The 16,197-nt window shown below is 38.0% G+C and overlaps 1 protein-coding gene across 1 annotated transcript in view; it reads right to left on the reverse strand.

The window, feature by feature from the left end:
- The window catches only part of AKAP6 (A-kinase anchoring protein 6), a 356,374-nt gene that overhangs the window by 124,485 nt on the left and 215,692 nt on the right, over nt 1-16,197 (reverse strand). Inside the window, exon 8 of the mRNA XM_023514406.1 lies at nt 2,860-2,980. Within this exon, the coding sequence (XP_023370174.1) occupies nt 2,860-2,980 (121 nt within the window). The remainder of the gene's footprint in view (nt 1-2,859; nt 2,981-16,197) is intronic.

The raw sequence follows: 16,197 nt of genomic DNA on the forward strand, positions 1-16,197 counted from the left end.
GCCGGGAAAGGAATTCATTACCCAGGGAGAGGAGAACAAAAGTTCAAATGTTGTGATAGCAAGAACAAAGATTCAGTCCTGGTTTATATTTCCTAGGATTTTAACACCATTCAGCTGAAGATCTTCCTTTAAAGTTTTACCTTCATCCTTCATATCAGGAATTACGACCTTTATTTTCTTCCTTAACTTTTTAACTCAACAGCTGTTAGCTGGATATCAGCCATGTAAGGTGTTTATTCAACAATGTATTGAATACAAATACAAGGTATTTTTTTGGTGTTCTGCAAGTATTTTAAGAAATGAAGCTGATAGAGATAGATTGAGATGGGCTGAAAATGTTGTGAAATGGGTTCCAGGTCCTGTTGAGTTCTCATAACTGGGGGATATGAATAGTCAATGTTCTGTAGTGCAAGGGATAGACCCACAAACTAACAAAAAATTGTATTGCTTTAAATTTCAATGGTATCCTTAATAAGAAATGTTGATAAAGCATTGATATATTTGGGGGCTGACAAACATAAAGATTGGAAATGATTAAGGTGCCTCAAGTTGTATTTGAAGTCTAGGAAGGCCTGGGGACCAAATGAAAAACTTTATTCCTTCAGGGATCTCTATGATCAACAGACTACAAATCCCTCTCTTCCCCAGTGCATCATTCCAGTTGACTTCTGGAAAAGAAGATTAGAACAGAGGAATGGACTATTGAAAATGCTGACCTGATCTGGGCGACCTGGGGATTCTTAGGGAAGACCTGAATTAATCCTCTTCCATCAGTTCTAGTTCAGGAGCCACCCCAAAGTTCACAGTGACTCCTTAGTAAATATCCCTGGTATTATTTTAGAGATTTCCAAACCTCTCAGATAATTTAGGAGCTTCCGTAAAGAAAGACCCTACAGACCTGTAGCATCTGCTCCTTGGTTTCTAATTCAATCTTCAATTTTGCTTATAAGTCAAATGCAAAGTTAGTGCTAGTCCAATGAGTGGAGCTATGTTGACCACCTAAAAGCAGAAGAATGGTGACAGGACATGAGTCACAGATGAAAAACCACAGTACAGCAAATGTTTGGAAAAATACTCCAACTCTGAAGTACTGAGTAGGTGGTATAATGGGCTTTAATATGCCAGAATGGGAATTCTTGGGCAAAGCACTCACAAGGAAACCATAAGAAAAAGAAGACTGCACTTTTGTTCAATGATTTCCTATTAATTGTGATGTTAATTATATGAATGTGATTTTGACAAAGAATAGCACTGTTTCTGAAAAAATAGTGGCTTATGTACAAAATACAAAATGTATCCAAAAGAAAAAAAAAAGCAATTTGGTACCATGAGTATAATAAAGTCTAAGTTAATGGCTAATGATAAAATATCTTTTTCTATTTATTTTCCCGTTTGGCTCAGTTTATAATGCGTAAGTCTTGGGAGGAAAATATTTTTCTATCACTAATTAATATAGACTTACAGGCATTTTTCATATGTAATTCTTGATCCTGACATAAAATGTGAAATCATCTACCTTTGGTTACATTTGGCCTAGACTGTTACTATAACAAAATGTATGCCAGAAGACGTATTGGATAGCTTTGTTGTTAATGTGGACAGCTATCCATACAGGAAACAGCTAATAGTCAACAAACTCGATTAACGTTGGACTGAATTTTTAGAGAGTAAAATGTTCCCATTTGCTGAATCCCCAGGGAGCTTATATCTTCTCTTAACTAACATGATTCCCATGGGGGGATACTAATTAAAGTCAACCAGATCCTTGAAAAGTACAGATATCTCTTTTTAGGGGAGGTGAAAGTTAAAATTATTTACTAAAGAAAGGTAACTTAAAATGATAAAACTGGAGAAGAAAGAAGTCAACTTTTATTTGACCTTGAATGTACCTCCTATTCTATAAGAAATTTTTTTAAAAAACTAGAGGGTAGTTGTTTCTTGTCATTATACTGTTGCTGATTCTGTGGTTAGTTATTAATTTTATTTTTTATGATTCACAATCTGCTCTTTGAAATATGCCATATGCTCAAAGCAATTCAAGGATGACAACTGTCAGAATTACTCCAATAAAAATTGCCTAAATGAGGAAGATTTACTGCAGTCTGATATTTCAGAGAAAAGTCCCTCTTCCCTCCCTGACAGCTTTTTCAGGCACTGTGAATCTTGCAGCCATTTTTTTTTCCAGTCAAAATCACATGATTGTTTTATAAGAACTTCTAAGACTACGTAGAATTGGTAAAAACACACCAGGTTAAGGGTGTATTAGTAGACATGAAAAATAATATGCGTTGTTATTAGATGGATCGCCTGCAATCAATATATGTGCATTTCCAGCCAGGTTTGTTAAATCACACGCAAATATATTGACTTAATATGATAATTGTCTGCTCTACATATCACTAATAAACATTAAATCGGATGATCCCTGTACTCTGGCAGCAGAAAGCCCAACCAAAGGGAAATTTCCCTTTTCTCTAGGAAGATCTAAGGAGTGGATAGAACCCACCTGAGTGCTCCAATCACAACATATTTTGTTAAACGTTACCAGTCCATTTATCCTTTGTTTTGTTTCAGTCTATTTATTAATGCAGTTTCATTTATAGCTCTTCATCTTGAAGATAATCTTTGTAGTTCTATAGAATTACACCAAATAGAATGTGATAAAGGGAACTTTCTTGCAATTATGATGTCGGTGCAGCCTGTCAGCACACCGGGGATGGAAATGAGTTTGGGGACAGGGAAGGGAATTCTAATAGACACCATGATACATACAATGAACGAAAAGATATCCTGAGAGAGAGAGAGACTTGTCAGGCTAATCAGATCTTCCCAGGTAGAGGCAGGAAGGGTAGCTCTAACCTTGTAAAGATGCTGCTGCTGCTCCTCTGACATCATCAGGTCATGGCTGTCCATCACGAGGGACTCCATGTCAATCAGCCAATCCCAGAGCTCCTGATATTCTGAATCAAAGTCCAGAAGCCTGAAGATAAGGCACAAAATGTAGTATGCATAAATACAGTGGAGTTGTTAACATCTCATGTTAGAATAATATATTCTTGAAAACCCACAAGGGTGCTAGTGATACCTATGAAAAAGAAGGGAAAAATTATCTGTGTTGTTACACAGTGGGCAAAATAGGAACCAATTCTGAGCCATAACCACCTCTTAGATTTTGAAAATATAACAAGCAGTTCCAAAACACATATTTCTATTTACAAACTCTTTTTGAGAATCTGCAGCACTTGAACAAAACAACCACTGCTACATTCTCGAAAAAGAGCACTGACTTAACAGATGGAGAGATATGGAAGGTTGGCAACTTGTGGAAGGTTATGTGGTCCAGAAACTTGGGTGAGAAATGAACCCCCCAGATTTGAGCCTCTTTTGTATCTACTGTATTTTCCATAGATACTACATGCCAATAGATATATGATTAAGAATACTAATTTAACTAATTTGGATACAATGTCACAATATCCACAATATTTTCACTGGAAAATGACTTAATCACTCATCTGCCCCTCGGCTGTCTATCTGCCGATCTGTGCAAATACATATCCTACATTTATCGTCATGGATGAGTAGCCAGCATTTCAGCTGAACACACAGAGATAGGCTTGAGTGACTCCAGTAAGCCAGTGAGAACCAGTGGCAGATCCAGTATTAGACAGGTGTTCCCCACAGACATGTAGGAAACAAAGGTAAGGACAGGAAGTCAAAACAATGAATCTTTGAATAGCCAGCAATCATTAAAATTCAAAGGAGGATCACTATAGTTTTCAACAAAATAAATCATTAGAATAAGAAGCTTAAAAGGATTAATGTGATTCTCTATTGAAAGCCTAGTGAATAAGTAAAGCCCAGATTCTTCTAAAACACTGTGATCGGAAAGTGAAAGTGCAGGATGAAAAACTATGACTTTGTCCTTCCCCCCAAAATCATCCCCCTCAAAGAAATCACAGTCTTGTCAATCTGCAACTGAGCAAAACCCTGTTAGCACTAATGAAGCAGCAAACTCAGTAGGAACCTGAACTTATCAATTGGGTGTTTTATTACTATTTCTGTCTCTATACATTAAATGAATGCATTCCAAGAAAATGAACATCTACTTTTAATAACTTACAATTTAATCTTAACAAATCTGTCCAAAAATATTTAAGGTGTGCTTGGTGATGGGGACAAACCATAAAAGTAATGGTAAAGTAATTAGTCCTTGATTAGGACTATAAGTACCCAAGGGCAGGAACTACCATTTGCTAACATGTGGAAATGATTAATAAATGTTTACCAAATGCCAGTGATGAATACAGGTGATGTGGCTGAAAACTTCCGGAAGGCTGTGGTGGCCTAGAGCAGAGCTTCTCACATACACACACACAGCTAAGGATCTTGTTGAAGTGAAGGCACTGATTCAGTAACAGTAACCATTCTAGGGTGGGGCTTAAGTTTCTGCATGTCTAACAATTGTTGGCAACATTGCTAGTCCATGGATCACACTCTGAGTAGCAAGGACTTCTGGCATACATGTGAAATCTGAACTAGAATCCCATTTAAAATACTAAAAAAAAAATTCAAACCAGCCAGTATAACAGGGACAAATAAAAAATAAACCACCGAGCTTCCTTTATTAACTCTGTGACTAATCAGGAATGCCTAATGAGTATTTTGGTTATGTGACAGGCATAACCATTTAGAAACACCTTCTGAATTATGGTCACCCTTTCTTCTTGCACCACATTTTAATCATAAAGATAGGGGAAAGGTGAAATGCCACCATAAAATTAGAACAGTGTGATTCAAGGAAATATTAAAATAGGGGAAAGAAAAGGGAAAGCTCACCCTTCTACGTCATTATATTTGGAGAATAAGAAGGAAACAAAGGTACAAGGAGCACATAGATCTATATTTTTGCACATTCAGTTTCCGGCATAGTGCCTGTTGAATAATGATAAATGAATGTAGACAGTGAAACCAAAACCTGCAGTGGGGGCAAGGTTGACTTGAGGAAGAGCACCCTGGGACAGAGATAATATTAATCGGATTTCATCCCAAAGGCTAATACCAGAGCATCCAATGCAACATGGACAGACTTCCTCACTCATGCTGTAGGTGATGTTTTGTCTTTACTAGAGGACAATGGCACATTTGCTTACTTAAAATCATTAGGATGTAGTAGATGCAGTAGCTGCTCAGTTAATGTTACTTGTCTTCCCACTCCTTTCACCTCCATCTCTTTTCTATGGTGAAAGTTACAAGAAGTTTGTGAAATGGGAATTAACAATTAATAGATTTTTAATAAATAAAATACATAGGGAGAATAAAAAATGCTCAGAATTATGGAAATTTCTTCCATAATGGGCTTTTACCAGGCCTTTCTATCTATTGAGCTTTTCCCCTTCTATTATTCTCCTTATCAAGGGCCTTAGAACAAAAGCCACTTCTCCTAGTTTCATCTACTTAAGACTTCTCAGTCTACACTGGAGACCTGCTAGTGACAGAAAACCCTAACACAGATACTCACCCTTTCTCCAGTCTAGTTTTTTTTCATCCTAGCTGAGAATATGTAGGTTTTATGCTTGATTTCCTTTGGTACCATATTTTGTTTCATTGGCACAGAGTAAATACCACTGTCCTAAACTATAGTAAATTCTCACAAAATGTCAATACAAAAGACAAAAATTTTTTGTTTAATGCATTTGTGCCCTATTTTAGAGTTTTGGCCACGCGTTAATTCACACATTGGAAAAGACCTAAATTTTTTCCGAATTTAGTGAAATCAAACATGCAAATTTTTTATTTCCTTTGTAGCAAATAGGAAATAACTTACTGAACTGCTTTGTTGGCCCTTTTGAAAGTTTCTGAAATGACTAGTTTGATGTGCACATTATTTCAAGGAACTTTTTAAGGTAAGGAAGTAGTTTACTTTCTTATGTTTATATTTCCTGTAGAGGTGTGTTGAGCATTTTTTAAATGATTTTATAATTTACAGTATGTCCAGGGAAAGTGCCAGCTACTATACAGGAAAACAGAAAAGAACAAAGAGGAGTGAATTTATCAAGGGTAGCACAGAACTGGTTGACAGTTCTATATCCTCATGAAGAAAATGCTAATTCTACTGGCTGAATTCAGAACTGGGTTCTTCCCCTGAATTTCTAGGGACAAATGCCTCAATCTTTCTTTTTTGGAGGGAGAGAGGTGATTGAAATTGTGGCAAGTAGCTCAGAATCTTATAGGAATAAGAATTCTTACAGGAATCAGAATTCTTACAGGAATCTTATAGGAATAAGAGTTCAAGAACTAGTGTTCTGGAGGAATTTTCCTTATAAAAATTTTCTTTGTTAAAATGCTTGGGTTTATGTCAACTCGTTCATTCTTATTTGTAATCTCCTAGATGTTAAAAGGTCTGAAAGCATACCATTTCAGTACTCTATCAATCTGTCACATTGTCTATGGAAAGCAAACACATCCGGGTGGTGCCTATGGCTCAAAGGAGTAGGGTGCTGGCCCCATATACCGGAGGTGGTGGGTTCAAACCCAGCCCTGGCCAAAAACTGCAAAAATAATAATAATAATAATAAATAAAGCAAACACATCACCAAAGTGGGATTCTTGACACTTTTTCTTTAAATTGCCATACAGTTGATCTTAAATGGGTTTGCAACAAAAAGAGTTAGACATTCTGTTGTAGGTATAATATTTTAGGAGGTTTAAAAATTCAATCATGGGGGCAGCACCTGTGGCTCAAGGAGTAGGGTGCCAGCCTCATATGCTGGAGGTGGCGGGTTCAAACCCAGCCCCGGACAAAAACTGCAAAACAAAACCAAAAAAATTCAATCATGTAGTGGGAAGAAAATTCAGTTTTTATTAGATAAATAAAAAATGATGAATATATGTATTTCATGGTCTAAGAATCTAATAGGATAAAGGCAAGACTATAGAGAAATAGGTGTGCAATTTTTTTTTTTTAGTGTTTATTTCTAAGTTTGGCTTTAACTACTGTGAGTAATTGCCAAAGTATTGTTCAGTATCTCACCCACTATTTTACTCAGCCTTTTTAAGGTTAAAAATGATCCCAGGGCTTATTGCCAAATAAATAAAATACTAACAAGCGCATTTAGTACCATTTTTCTGCAGATTGGACAGCAATATATTACTTGTGAGGCTGGCATAGTTTAAGAAATAATCTTTCTTCAAAACCCTGATGGGAGTTCTGTTTGAGTAGCTAAGTGTTTGAATACATAAATGCATTCAGCCTTTGGTATTTAAAGTGAGCATCATTAACTCAACATTTCAACTTAAACTTTGCTTAAACGAGAAAGTTTCACCCAAGTGAAATCAATGGGAGGTGTGTATGAATATATGAGGTTTCAGCTTGGCCCACTAAGGGGTTTTGATGAAAACAGACAACCAAATTAAGAAATCATCAAAAATAGAGCAATTATTGGTTGAAGAAAGATAACACTTAAAAGCTCGCACGGTTTTTCTACTGAAGGGTCAATAATTTTACACATACACACTATTTGGGAGCATTTAAGAATCCATCTTTTGCACACTTAATGTTCATTTCACACTAACATCTAAAAACACCAGACTGGTTCCTGAAATACCACCTTGTCTATGTTGGGAGTTCTATTAAATGATCCAATTTTCCTAGCTTTTTTAGCATATTGATTCTTTCCCCAAATATTCACTAAGTGTTCACTGTCCACATTATTTGCCTAGGGAAGTTTGTCTCTGGTTTTCTAAAAAGACACGAAAGGGAGTGGTAATGAAATCTTACAAAAATATAGTTTGAGTATTTTACTGAAAATACTAATAATAGACCAGAATTTCCCATCATCCTCTACTCCATGTGGCATAAGCACAGGAGGGAGATATAACAGTGGCACCTCGCCCAATAATAATATCATTAAAGAATAAAATTTAGCTTTCCAGACATGACATCTGATATGCACAGTTGCATGTAGAATCCCTTTCCACTCTAAACATATTAAAGTGTGGACACTAATTTACTATTTTGAATGAAAATTCATGAGCGACTTTCTCATGAGAAAAGCAGACTGCCTTTGCTATTAATAAATAAAGAGGAATATGGAGTTCTTTACAGCAGTTATTTTCTCAATTCTTATGTATAACCACATACATGTGAAAATGTCTAAGAAAAATAAAATCAAGCCTGCAATCTTGTTAATAACTGGCCCGATTTTTCATGGATTGTCTGTCTACAAATACCTGTTATTGAAACAAAAGACATAGAGCACCAATATAAAATTCTAATCACCAACATTATCCACAAAATTAGAAATATCAATGTAGATTTCTGGGTGTATTCAGAGGATTCTGTTAGGCTGTCAGGAAATCAAACCCTTGTCCAAATTTTCAGATAATACTCTGGACTAAATTCTACCCAAGGAACTAGAAAACATTCTGAAGAATTTAAAAATTGATAGGAAGACCACACAAGACAATGCTAGGAAGACAACTTGCAATATTCTTGCAAGTTGGCTTGGATCCCTTGTTGAAGGAAATAGGGGAATGAACAAAATCATAAATTTTAAACACAAGAGATGATAGTGTTTTTTTAAAAAGAGATAAACCTTCCTATGTCATCAACTGTGTGTTAGTAAGAGACTAAATCCAGTCCTGCTACTGAGGGCTGGTGTGAGTTGGAGAGCTAACTCTTTCATAAAAGGACCACCCTACTCTAGGCTTCACTAGTTTTCCAAGATTTAATAAGCAACAGCAAACAACCTGGAAATAACTGTTTCCCAATCCCTAACAAACAAAAGCCTGGTAGCAGGATGAATACGAAAGTTCTCCCAAGACGACTTCATCTATATCCTCCATTGTGGCTGACCCTGCCCACAGAGTCTGTGCTCAGACTGGGTTTCAGTCATGAGAGTACTGCTCTTGCTGAATTACGCTTTGACATCACTTCTGCAGCCTACACTAAACAACTGTCTAGGGAATTTGGCTTCTCTTATAGGGGTGTAGTATCACAGACATCTGCCTTTGCCTTAAAAAACTACAGGAGAAATTCCTCCCAGGTCTCAACATCATAAGACATTGTGCTTCACTTGGTAAGTAATTATTTTCAGTCTTAGGACACTGTGAATTTTCTGACAGACAATATTTCACTCTATTTTGCGGGGTGTGATAGCATAGACCAGGGGTCCTCAAACTTTTTAAACAGAAGGCCAGTTCACTGACCCTCAGACCATTGGAAGGCTGGACTATGGGCCCCAGACAAGTCGGCTGCTAAGCAGGACAGGCAGCGGTGGCAAAAACACCCAGCGGGCTGGGTAAATGTTCTTGGCATGCATGTGGCCCGGGGGCCATAGTTTGAGGACACCTGACATAGACCAAATCTTAGCCCTCCTTGAGGACTTGAGGACATGCATAAAATAGACGTTTATTTGTTTTCTTACAAATATTGGTAAGATTTTTGCAAGTTGACTCAAATCCTTTGTTGAAGGAAATGGGGGAATAAACAAAATAATACATTTTAAATAAAGGAGTTAAGCTCGTGCACTAAAATGAAGTAGAACAGATTCGTCTTAGGTCCCTTCTCATTGCCCTTGTTAGCACCTCTCTCCCCCTTCAATGCCCCTCATCAACCTCCCAAAACTGAGCATTGTTAAGATGGATGGGATACGTACATTTTTTATTAGTTGACTTTACTGTTAACTCTGAAATCCTACTTCCCAGAAAGTATGCTTCCACCTCCCTGGTCTGTCCTTTGTTGGCTCCTGTCACAGATGGCATTAGATCACGGAAGTGGAAGACTGTCTGAGTGTACAATTAGTTTAATGTAGTTGCACATTAAAGGGACATAATATCATGACCACAAATGAATACATTTCCAGTGGTGAAATTTTTTGTTTGGTTCAGTCCACAAACTAAACTAGAGCAGTCAGAATATCAGTTATCCAAGAAGTACCCAGGTACTTTTTCTCCTTTTGATTGCATGCTGCATTGTTATCCCAGCACCAGAGTACCAGGGAAGGAGCAACAAGGGCCTGGACTGAGCTCTGAGCCACCGTTAGACGGAGACAAGGCAAGAGTAAAGGGAAGGAAGCGGAAATACATGGTAGGAATAAGGTTTCTTTGGGTTGTCTAGTGATTTAATCTATCTGTAAGCGTGTTCTCAACTCCGACACACATAAGAGTAGCACTTCATTTTATGGCTGGCATGTACCAAAATAAAAACAATTTATGTAGCAATGTTCCAACAATATCCACTGAGCAGAAATTCAAAATAGTCAAAAAAGTGCGTGTGTGAGTGTATGAGAGAAAGACAGAGACAAAGAGAGACTGTGGGTTTGAATGTTCATCCAACTGTACAGAAATACTTTTTTATCTGGTGAAAACCAGAAAGATCACCCAATGTCAGTGAAATCCTGGGTGATTATATCTCTTCTTATGTAGTTGACAAAAGTCATTCGGCATGTCTTACTACTTAATTTAGAGAGGCTAATTTAGTGTTTACTCGAGTAGTATTTTAAATAGTGATTTATTTGTTTTCACTTGTCAATGTTACTTTGGGGGTGTTTTCTGTATACAAGATACATATAAATAAAATATAATATATAAACATATATTTATATATTATATATGTTACTATATAATTTATGCACAGATATACATGGTAATTTATTATATATTAGCATATATATATATATATGTATGTGTGTTTGTATACCAATCCAGAGGCTCTTTTCAAGAAAATAAACTCATTTTTCCTGCCAAACCTTGATCTATTACCCTATTTTCATTTGTTTAAAGTTCATTTCATTCAGCCTATTGTGCTTGGGAATAATCTATAAACATTGTTTGCACTGGGAAGGACATTTACCCTAAAGCCTTGTGTGATAAGGAATGAATCACTCCCATATTCTTAGATACAAGGCACAAATTTTGACTACATCTCTATCTGTAGACACTGCCCAATTTCAGCCACAGCCAGAGGAAGTCTGGCATGTTTCTGATGAGGCTGAGCTATCTTCTAATAGGGATGTCCAGCCTGAGCCACATTGGAAGAAGAAGCGTTGTCTTGGGCCACACATCAAATACACAAACACTAACAGAAGTTGAGGAGAAACAAAAAAGGTCCATGAATAATTTTCATGATAGCTGCAAAAAAGTCCTCACACAATCCGCACATGGCCTGTGGGTGTTAGGTTGGACAACCTCACTTCACTGCAAGGGTATAATTCCCTAGAACTTGCTTGAGAATCCCTTGTGATCCCAGGAAGCAGAGTCAGGAATCATTTCAGCAACAACTGATTATGCTAAACCAACACACACAGACACACATCCCTTACCTGGTTACTCTCTGTGGCTAAAATTCTTACCCTCCCTCTACCCAGTCCCCTTTTAATGGCTAAAATCTATGCCTCTTTTAAGACACCTCAGACGTTCCTTCATATTGTAAGCCTTCCTGAGCCCTTTCAAAAAGACTGGATTAGAACCCTCCACAGAACCCCTAATAACAGTGTCTTATATGTTGCCTGTTATTTTATAAGGATGATCTAAGTGTCCTGTACATCTCTATCAGTACACTGAGGACAAGTCTTACATATCTTTTTCATTCCTGGCATCTTGTATCAATCCCTGCAACATAATAGCTGCACAATTCATATTTCATTAACTTATTTTTCACGTATCTATAACATTCCAGGTATGTTAGATATTTTCTTTTTCCTTGCTGAAAAAAAAAAAATAAATGAAGTAGACTAGAATAACTAATCCCATTTTTTAGTCTGAGATATTGCATCTTGGTGAGGTAAATGTCCCAATGAAGACCGTACAGCTGAAAAGTAGCAGAGTGCCAACTTGAATTCTATCCTTAATTATTAATCTAGTATGCTTCCTCTCCTCACTTAGGAAATTAGTCTAGAATGAATGCATGACTATCCCTAAAGATAGGTATTAATTGTGTAGTTGGAAGCAATCTGAGCAGATCTGACATTCTAATATCTAGGATCCAGCGCTTTTATCTATACAGATAAAGAAGGGAAATAGTAGTCAAGTGTAGTTTTTAATCCCATCAATAGAGTTACCACCTGGAATTCTTAATGATATAGTCTTTACTTTGTAAGCCTCATATAATACAGCAGGAAAAGATTCTAACTGAAATCAAAATATTCTGATTACCCATAGTTTTTAAAACATGCATTCCTAAAAGACATGTCATGTTCACCTGGGCCGGGGGTATAGTCAATCATGAGAAGAGCTCCTAGCTCTCTCAGCCTCTTCCACCCCATAGTCAATTACTGACAGTTGAGAAGCTCAAAACATTTCTGAGATCCAGACAGGCTTCCTAGGCATTTCCACTTGGATGTTCTACAGATCATCAAAAGAACTATGTCCCCAGTACTCAGCTTCTTACTCCCTCCTTCTCCTCACTTTCCCTGAGTGAATGACACATCCGTTTGCCAGAGTGCACAAGCCTGAAATGTGAAGGTCTGTTCTTAAACCCTCCCTCCCTCAGCAACCCCCATCTGCTGAGTGACCACGCCTTGTCAATTCAACTGCCTACTTTCATGTCTTCGCTGCTGTCTTAGATCTTGCCCTAACCAATCTATTCTCCACACCATCACCAGAAAATTGTTGCTAACAGCCAGCTTAGTCATGCTAGACATCCTCTGGTGGTTCCATCTGTGCACACACTGCCTTCTCGGGGAAACACTGTTGCCAGTTCTGACCCCAGGCCAGAAGAGCCCCTAGCTCTCTCAGCCTCTTCTGCCCCCAAATCAAAAGAACCATGACTTCAAGGATTAACTCCTTGACATTTCTAGAAGGTTTTCCTGATTTATATATCCCTGTCATCCTTTGTGACCCAAGACTTCATGTCTCCAGTGTCTAGCACAGCCTGTACTTAATAGGTGCTCAATACAATATTAAATGTTGACTTATGCCAAAGCCATTTGAAACCTAAGACTTATTTTCTTTCCCCTTTTTGATCCAATCACTGGGGCATCAAAGTGGTTCCCTTCCCCTCACCCCCCTCAACCCATGGGTCACTGAGGCTTACTAATTCTTTCTGGCCTTAGTCTCTAATCCATTCTCCATTAATTCCCAACCTAAAAATCTCCACTATTCAAAACGTTGTTTCTCAAACTTCAGCATCAGAATCACTTGGGAGCCTTGTTAAACAAAGATTGCTGGTCTCTACTCTCAGACTTTCCAATTCATTAGGCCTAGAGTAGGACCCAGAAATGACGTTTCTAACAAATTCTTAGGAGATGCTGACGCTGCTGGTCCAGAGACCACACTTCAAATAATGGTTCTCAACTGGTAGTGAGCGTTATTAACAGAATATTATCATTATCATTCACTTTTGCCTACTGAGTCATTATTTTCAGTAGTGGTAGGGCAGGTAGGCATTTTTCTGCTTTTGCTCCATCAGGTGATCCTGATTAAGAACCATGAATTCAGGCTGGGCACAGTGGCTCACACCTGTAATCCTAGAACTCTGGGAGGCCAAGGTGGGAGGATTGCCTGAGCTCAAGAGTTCAAGACCAGCCCAAGCAAGAGTGAGACCCAGTCCCTACTAAAAATAGAAAAACTAGCCATGTGTTGTGGCAGGTGCCTATAGTCTCAACTACTTGGGAGATGGAGGAAAGACAGTCTCTTGAGCCCAAGAGATTGAGGTTGCTGTGAGCTATGAGCTAAATTCCATGGCATTCCACTGAGGGCAACAAAGTGAGCCTGTCTCAAAAGAAAAAAGAAAAAAAAAGAACGAACTATGAATTTAAGAATTAACTCTAGGATCTGGACTTCACCTTTTCCCAAAATCTTATTTTTCTCACCTTCAACTTTCTACTCCGCTCTGCAGTCCTGCGAAATAGCAATTGGATATGCTAGCCCTTTGCTCCCTGTCTCTTAGCCCCAGATCAGTTTTAGTTACTCAGTCACAGATCCATTCGTTCATTGAGCAACTGCATGTGCCAGGCACTGAACCAGATGCAGAGGCGAGTGCAGTGGACATGACAAGCCCAGGCCAACTCACAGAGCACAACCTGGTGGCTCTATGCTCCCCTAGCACTCTGCTTTCCCTTCCCCCTCACTGCATAGGTCAATATTGGCTTAATGCCACATTCTCTCACTAGACCATAAATTCAGTGTGTTCAGTCATTGTGGGTCTCAATAAATGTTTTTCAGATGAATGTGAAAAGCTTTTCCCCAACCTAGCCTCTTTCAAAACTCATCTCCAGAGCCCTCTCCCTCTCTCTGCTGTCTTTCCAGACCCGCTCCAATTGCACCTGATGCAATCAGAATTGAGCTCTGCTTTCAATGAGCCCTGTCCTCTTCCCTACCCAGGTTTCTCACTCAGAACTTGAATCTTTATTCCATGTTATTTACAAACATCTGGTTCTTCTATCAAACTGTGAGCCTCCCACATGTAGCAATCATTTCATTTTCACCTTTTTAATCTCTGCGCTTCAGCCTGTCACATAGAAAGTACTTAAGATGTTAAAACTAATGAATGGGTTGATTTTGTTTTGACTCAGACCTTCTTTGCAATGTTTTGCCCAAACTTCTTTGTGGTTTTAATGAAATCTCCTTAAGACTCTTCCTTTCTCCACAGTAGGAAGATATCCTAATTCAAACTTCATATATTATGGATGAAACACAGGAGCAGGGGAGATAAAGTTTATCCAAGGTCTAAATGATATCTTACAAGAGAAGGCAATGAGTGACTTCATAGATTATCTGATGTATTCTCAGGGTCCTGAGTTGAAGTCTTAGCTCCACCTTAAAGCTTCTATCCCAGAAAAGTAAGTCACCCAGGCTTTTTGCCTCTCAATTCTCTCATTTAGTGACTAAACCAAGGACATGGTTTTTAATCTTCACTAATTTTTAGAGCAAGTATGATATAGTTACTGAATTAAATAGCATCTATGAAATTCATTAGAAAAATTTCATCAGGGCAGCACCTGTGGCTCAAAAGGGTAGGGCGCCAGTCCCATATGCCAGAGGTGGCAGGTTCAAACCCAGCCCCAGCCAAAAACTGCAAAAAAAAAAGAAAAGAAAAGAAAAATTTCATCATATAAGCTCTTAATAGGAAGAGGCATCTGAAAGAGAGATGGTTACAACTTTACAAAATACACAGACTATAAGTATTCTTGAAAAACTATTTCCAGAGTATCATGCCATATACATAGGAGGCCTCCAATGAATATTTATTGGATAACAAAAAACAAGGTGATTAATAAGTGCTTTAACTTAAATTGAAAAGCACAGACTTCTGCGGCTGCTGACAGTCACCAGGGACTCACACACTGCCATTCCCTCCAGGAGCCCAGGTCCCACTTTGAGGTGCTGGGACCAGTGCCAGGTGCTTCCCACAGGTGAACAAACTTGTTTCTAGAGTCCATACAGCTCACATACATTCAGGGAAATCCTCCCACCACACATATTTATGATTGTTAATGACACAATCACGGATGTATAGGAGCTGTGATGTATCACCTTGATGCATGCTTTTCCATCAAGCCAGAGAGGTTATGAATTCATTTCTAAATGATATTTTGGTCATATAAACTTCTCAGAAATTCAAGGCCACCATTCTATATAGCAGCTGAATCTTCTGGAGTAGTCTCATTCCTTTTTTTGACTATATTAGTACATATAATCTTTTTAGCATACATGTAGGCATAAGGAGGAAATACAAAGATATGAAATGTATACCAACTTAATTTCTCTTTAGCATATCGAATCTCTGTATATGGACTGAAGACCCCTGAATGCCCACACTAGTCCCACAATTACCTAATATAACAATGCTCATTCTATATAACCAAAAGAATGGTTAATACAGTTAATGCATCATTGGAGCAGATAATTTTACAAAGCTATGTTCTTAAAGCTTCAGAATTAAGGATTTCACTGTGGGAACAGAGAGTTTTAGGGGCAGGACACCCCAGATAACCTCACCCACATGCATTTCTCAAACAATGCTTTTCTGTATGTAAACAGAAAATAGAAAGGAATATATGAGTTTTGTTCTTAGTATTAAATTGTTGGCTTTCCTTCAGCACACTCTTAAATTTCTGCACAATGCACAGCCTTCAGCACCCCAAGGAGCATAAACAAAGGATATCAGGCAAGTTCACCTACTCCCACTTCACAAAACAATGCTTGCTGTTAACTAAGCAATTCCCAGGGCAGATTTATGATTTGTGGAGTCTA

The sequence above is a fragment of the Otolemur garnettii genome, unplaced genomic scaffold (genome assembly GCF_000181295.1).
Source record: "Otolemur garnettii isolate 467f Iridium unplaced genomic scaffold, OtoGar3 scaffold00052, whole genome shotgun sequence".
NCBI classification, from domain to species: domain Eukaryota; kingdom Metazoa; phylum Chordata; class Mammalia; order Primates; family Galagidae; genus Otolemur; species Otolemur garnettii.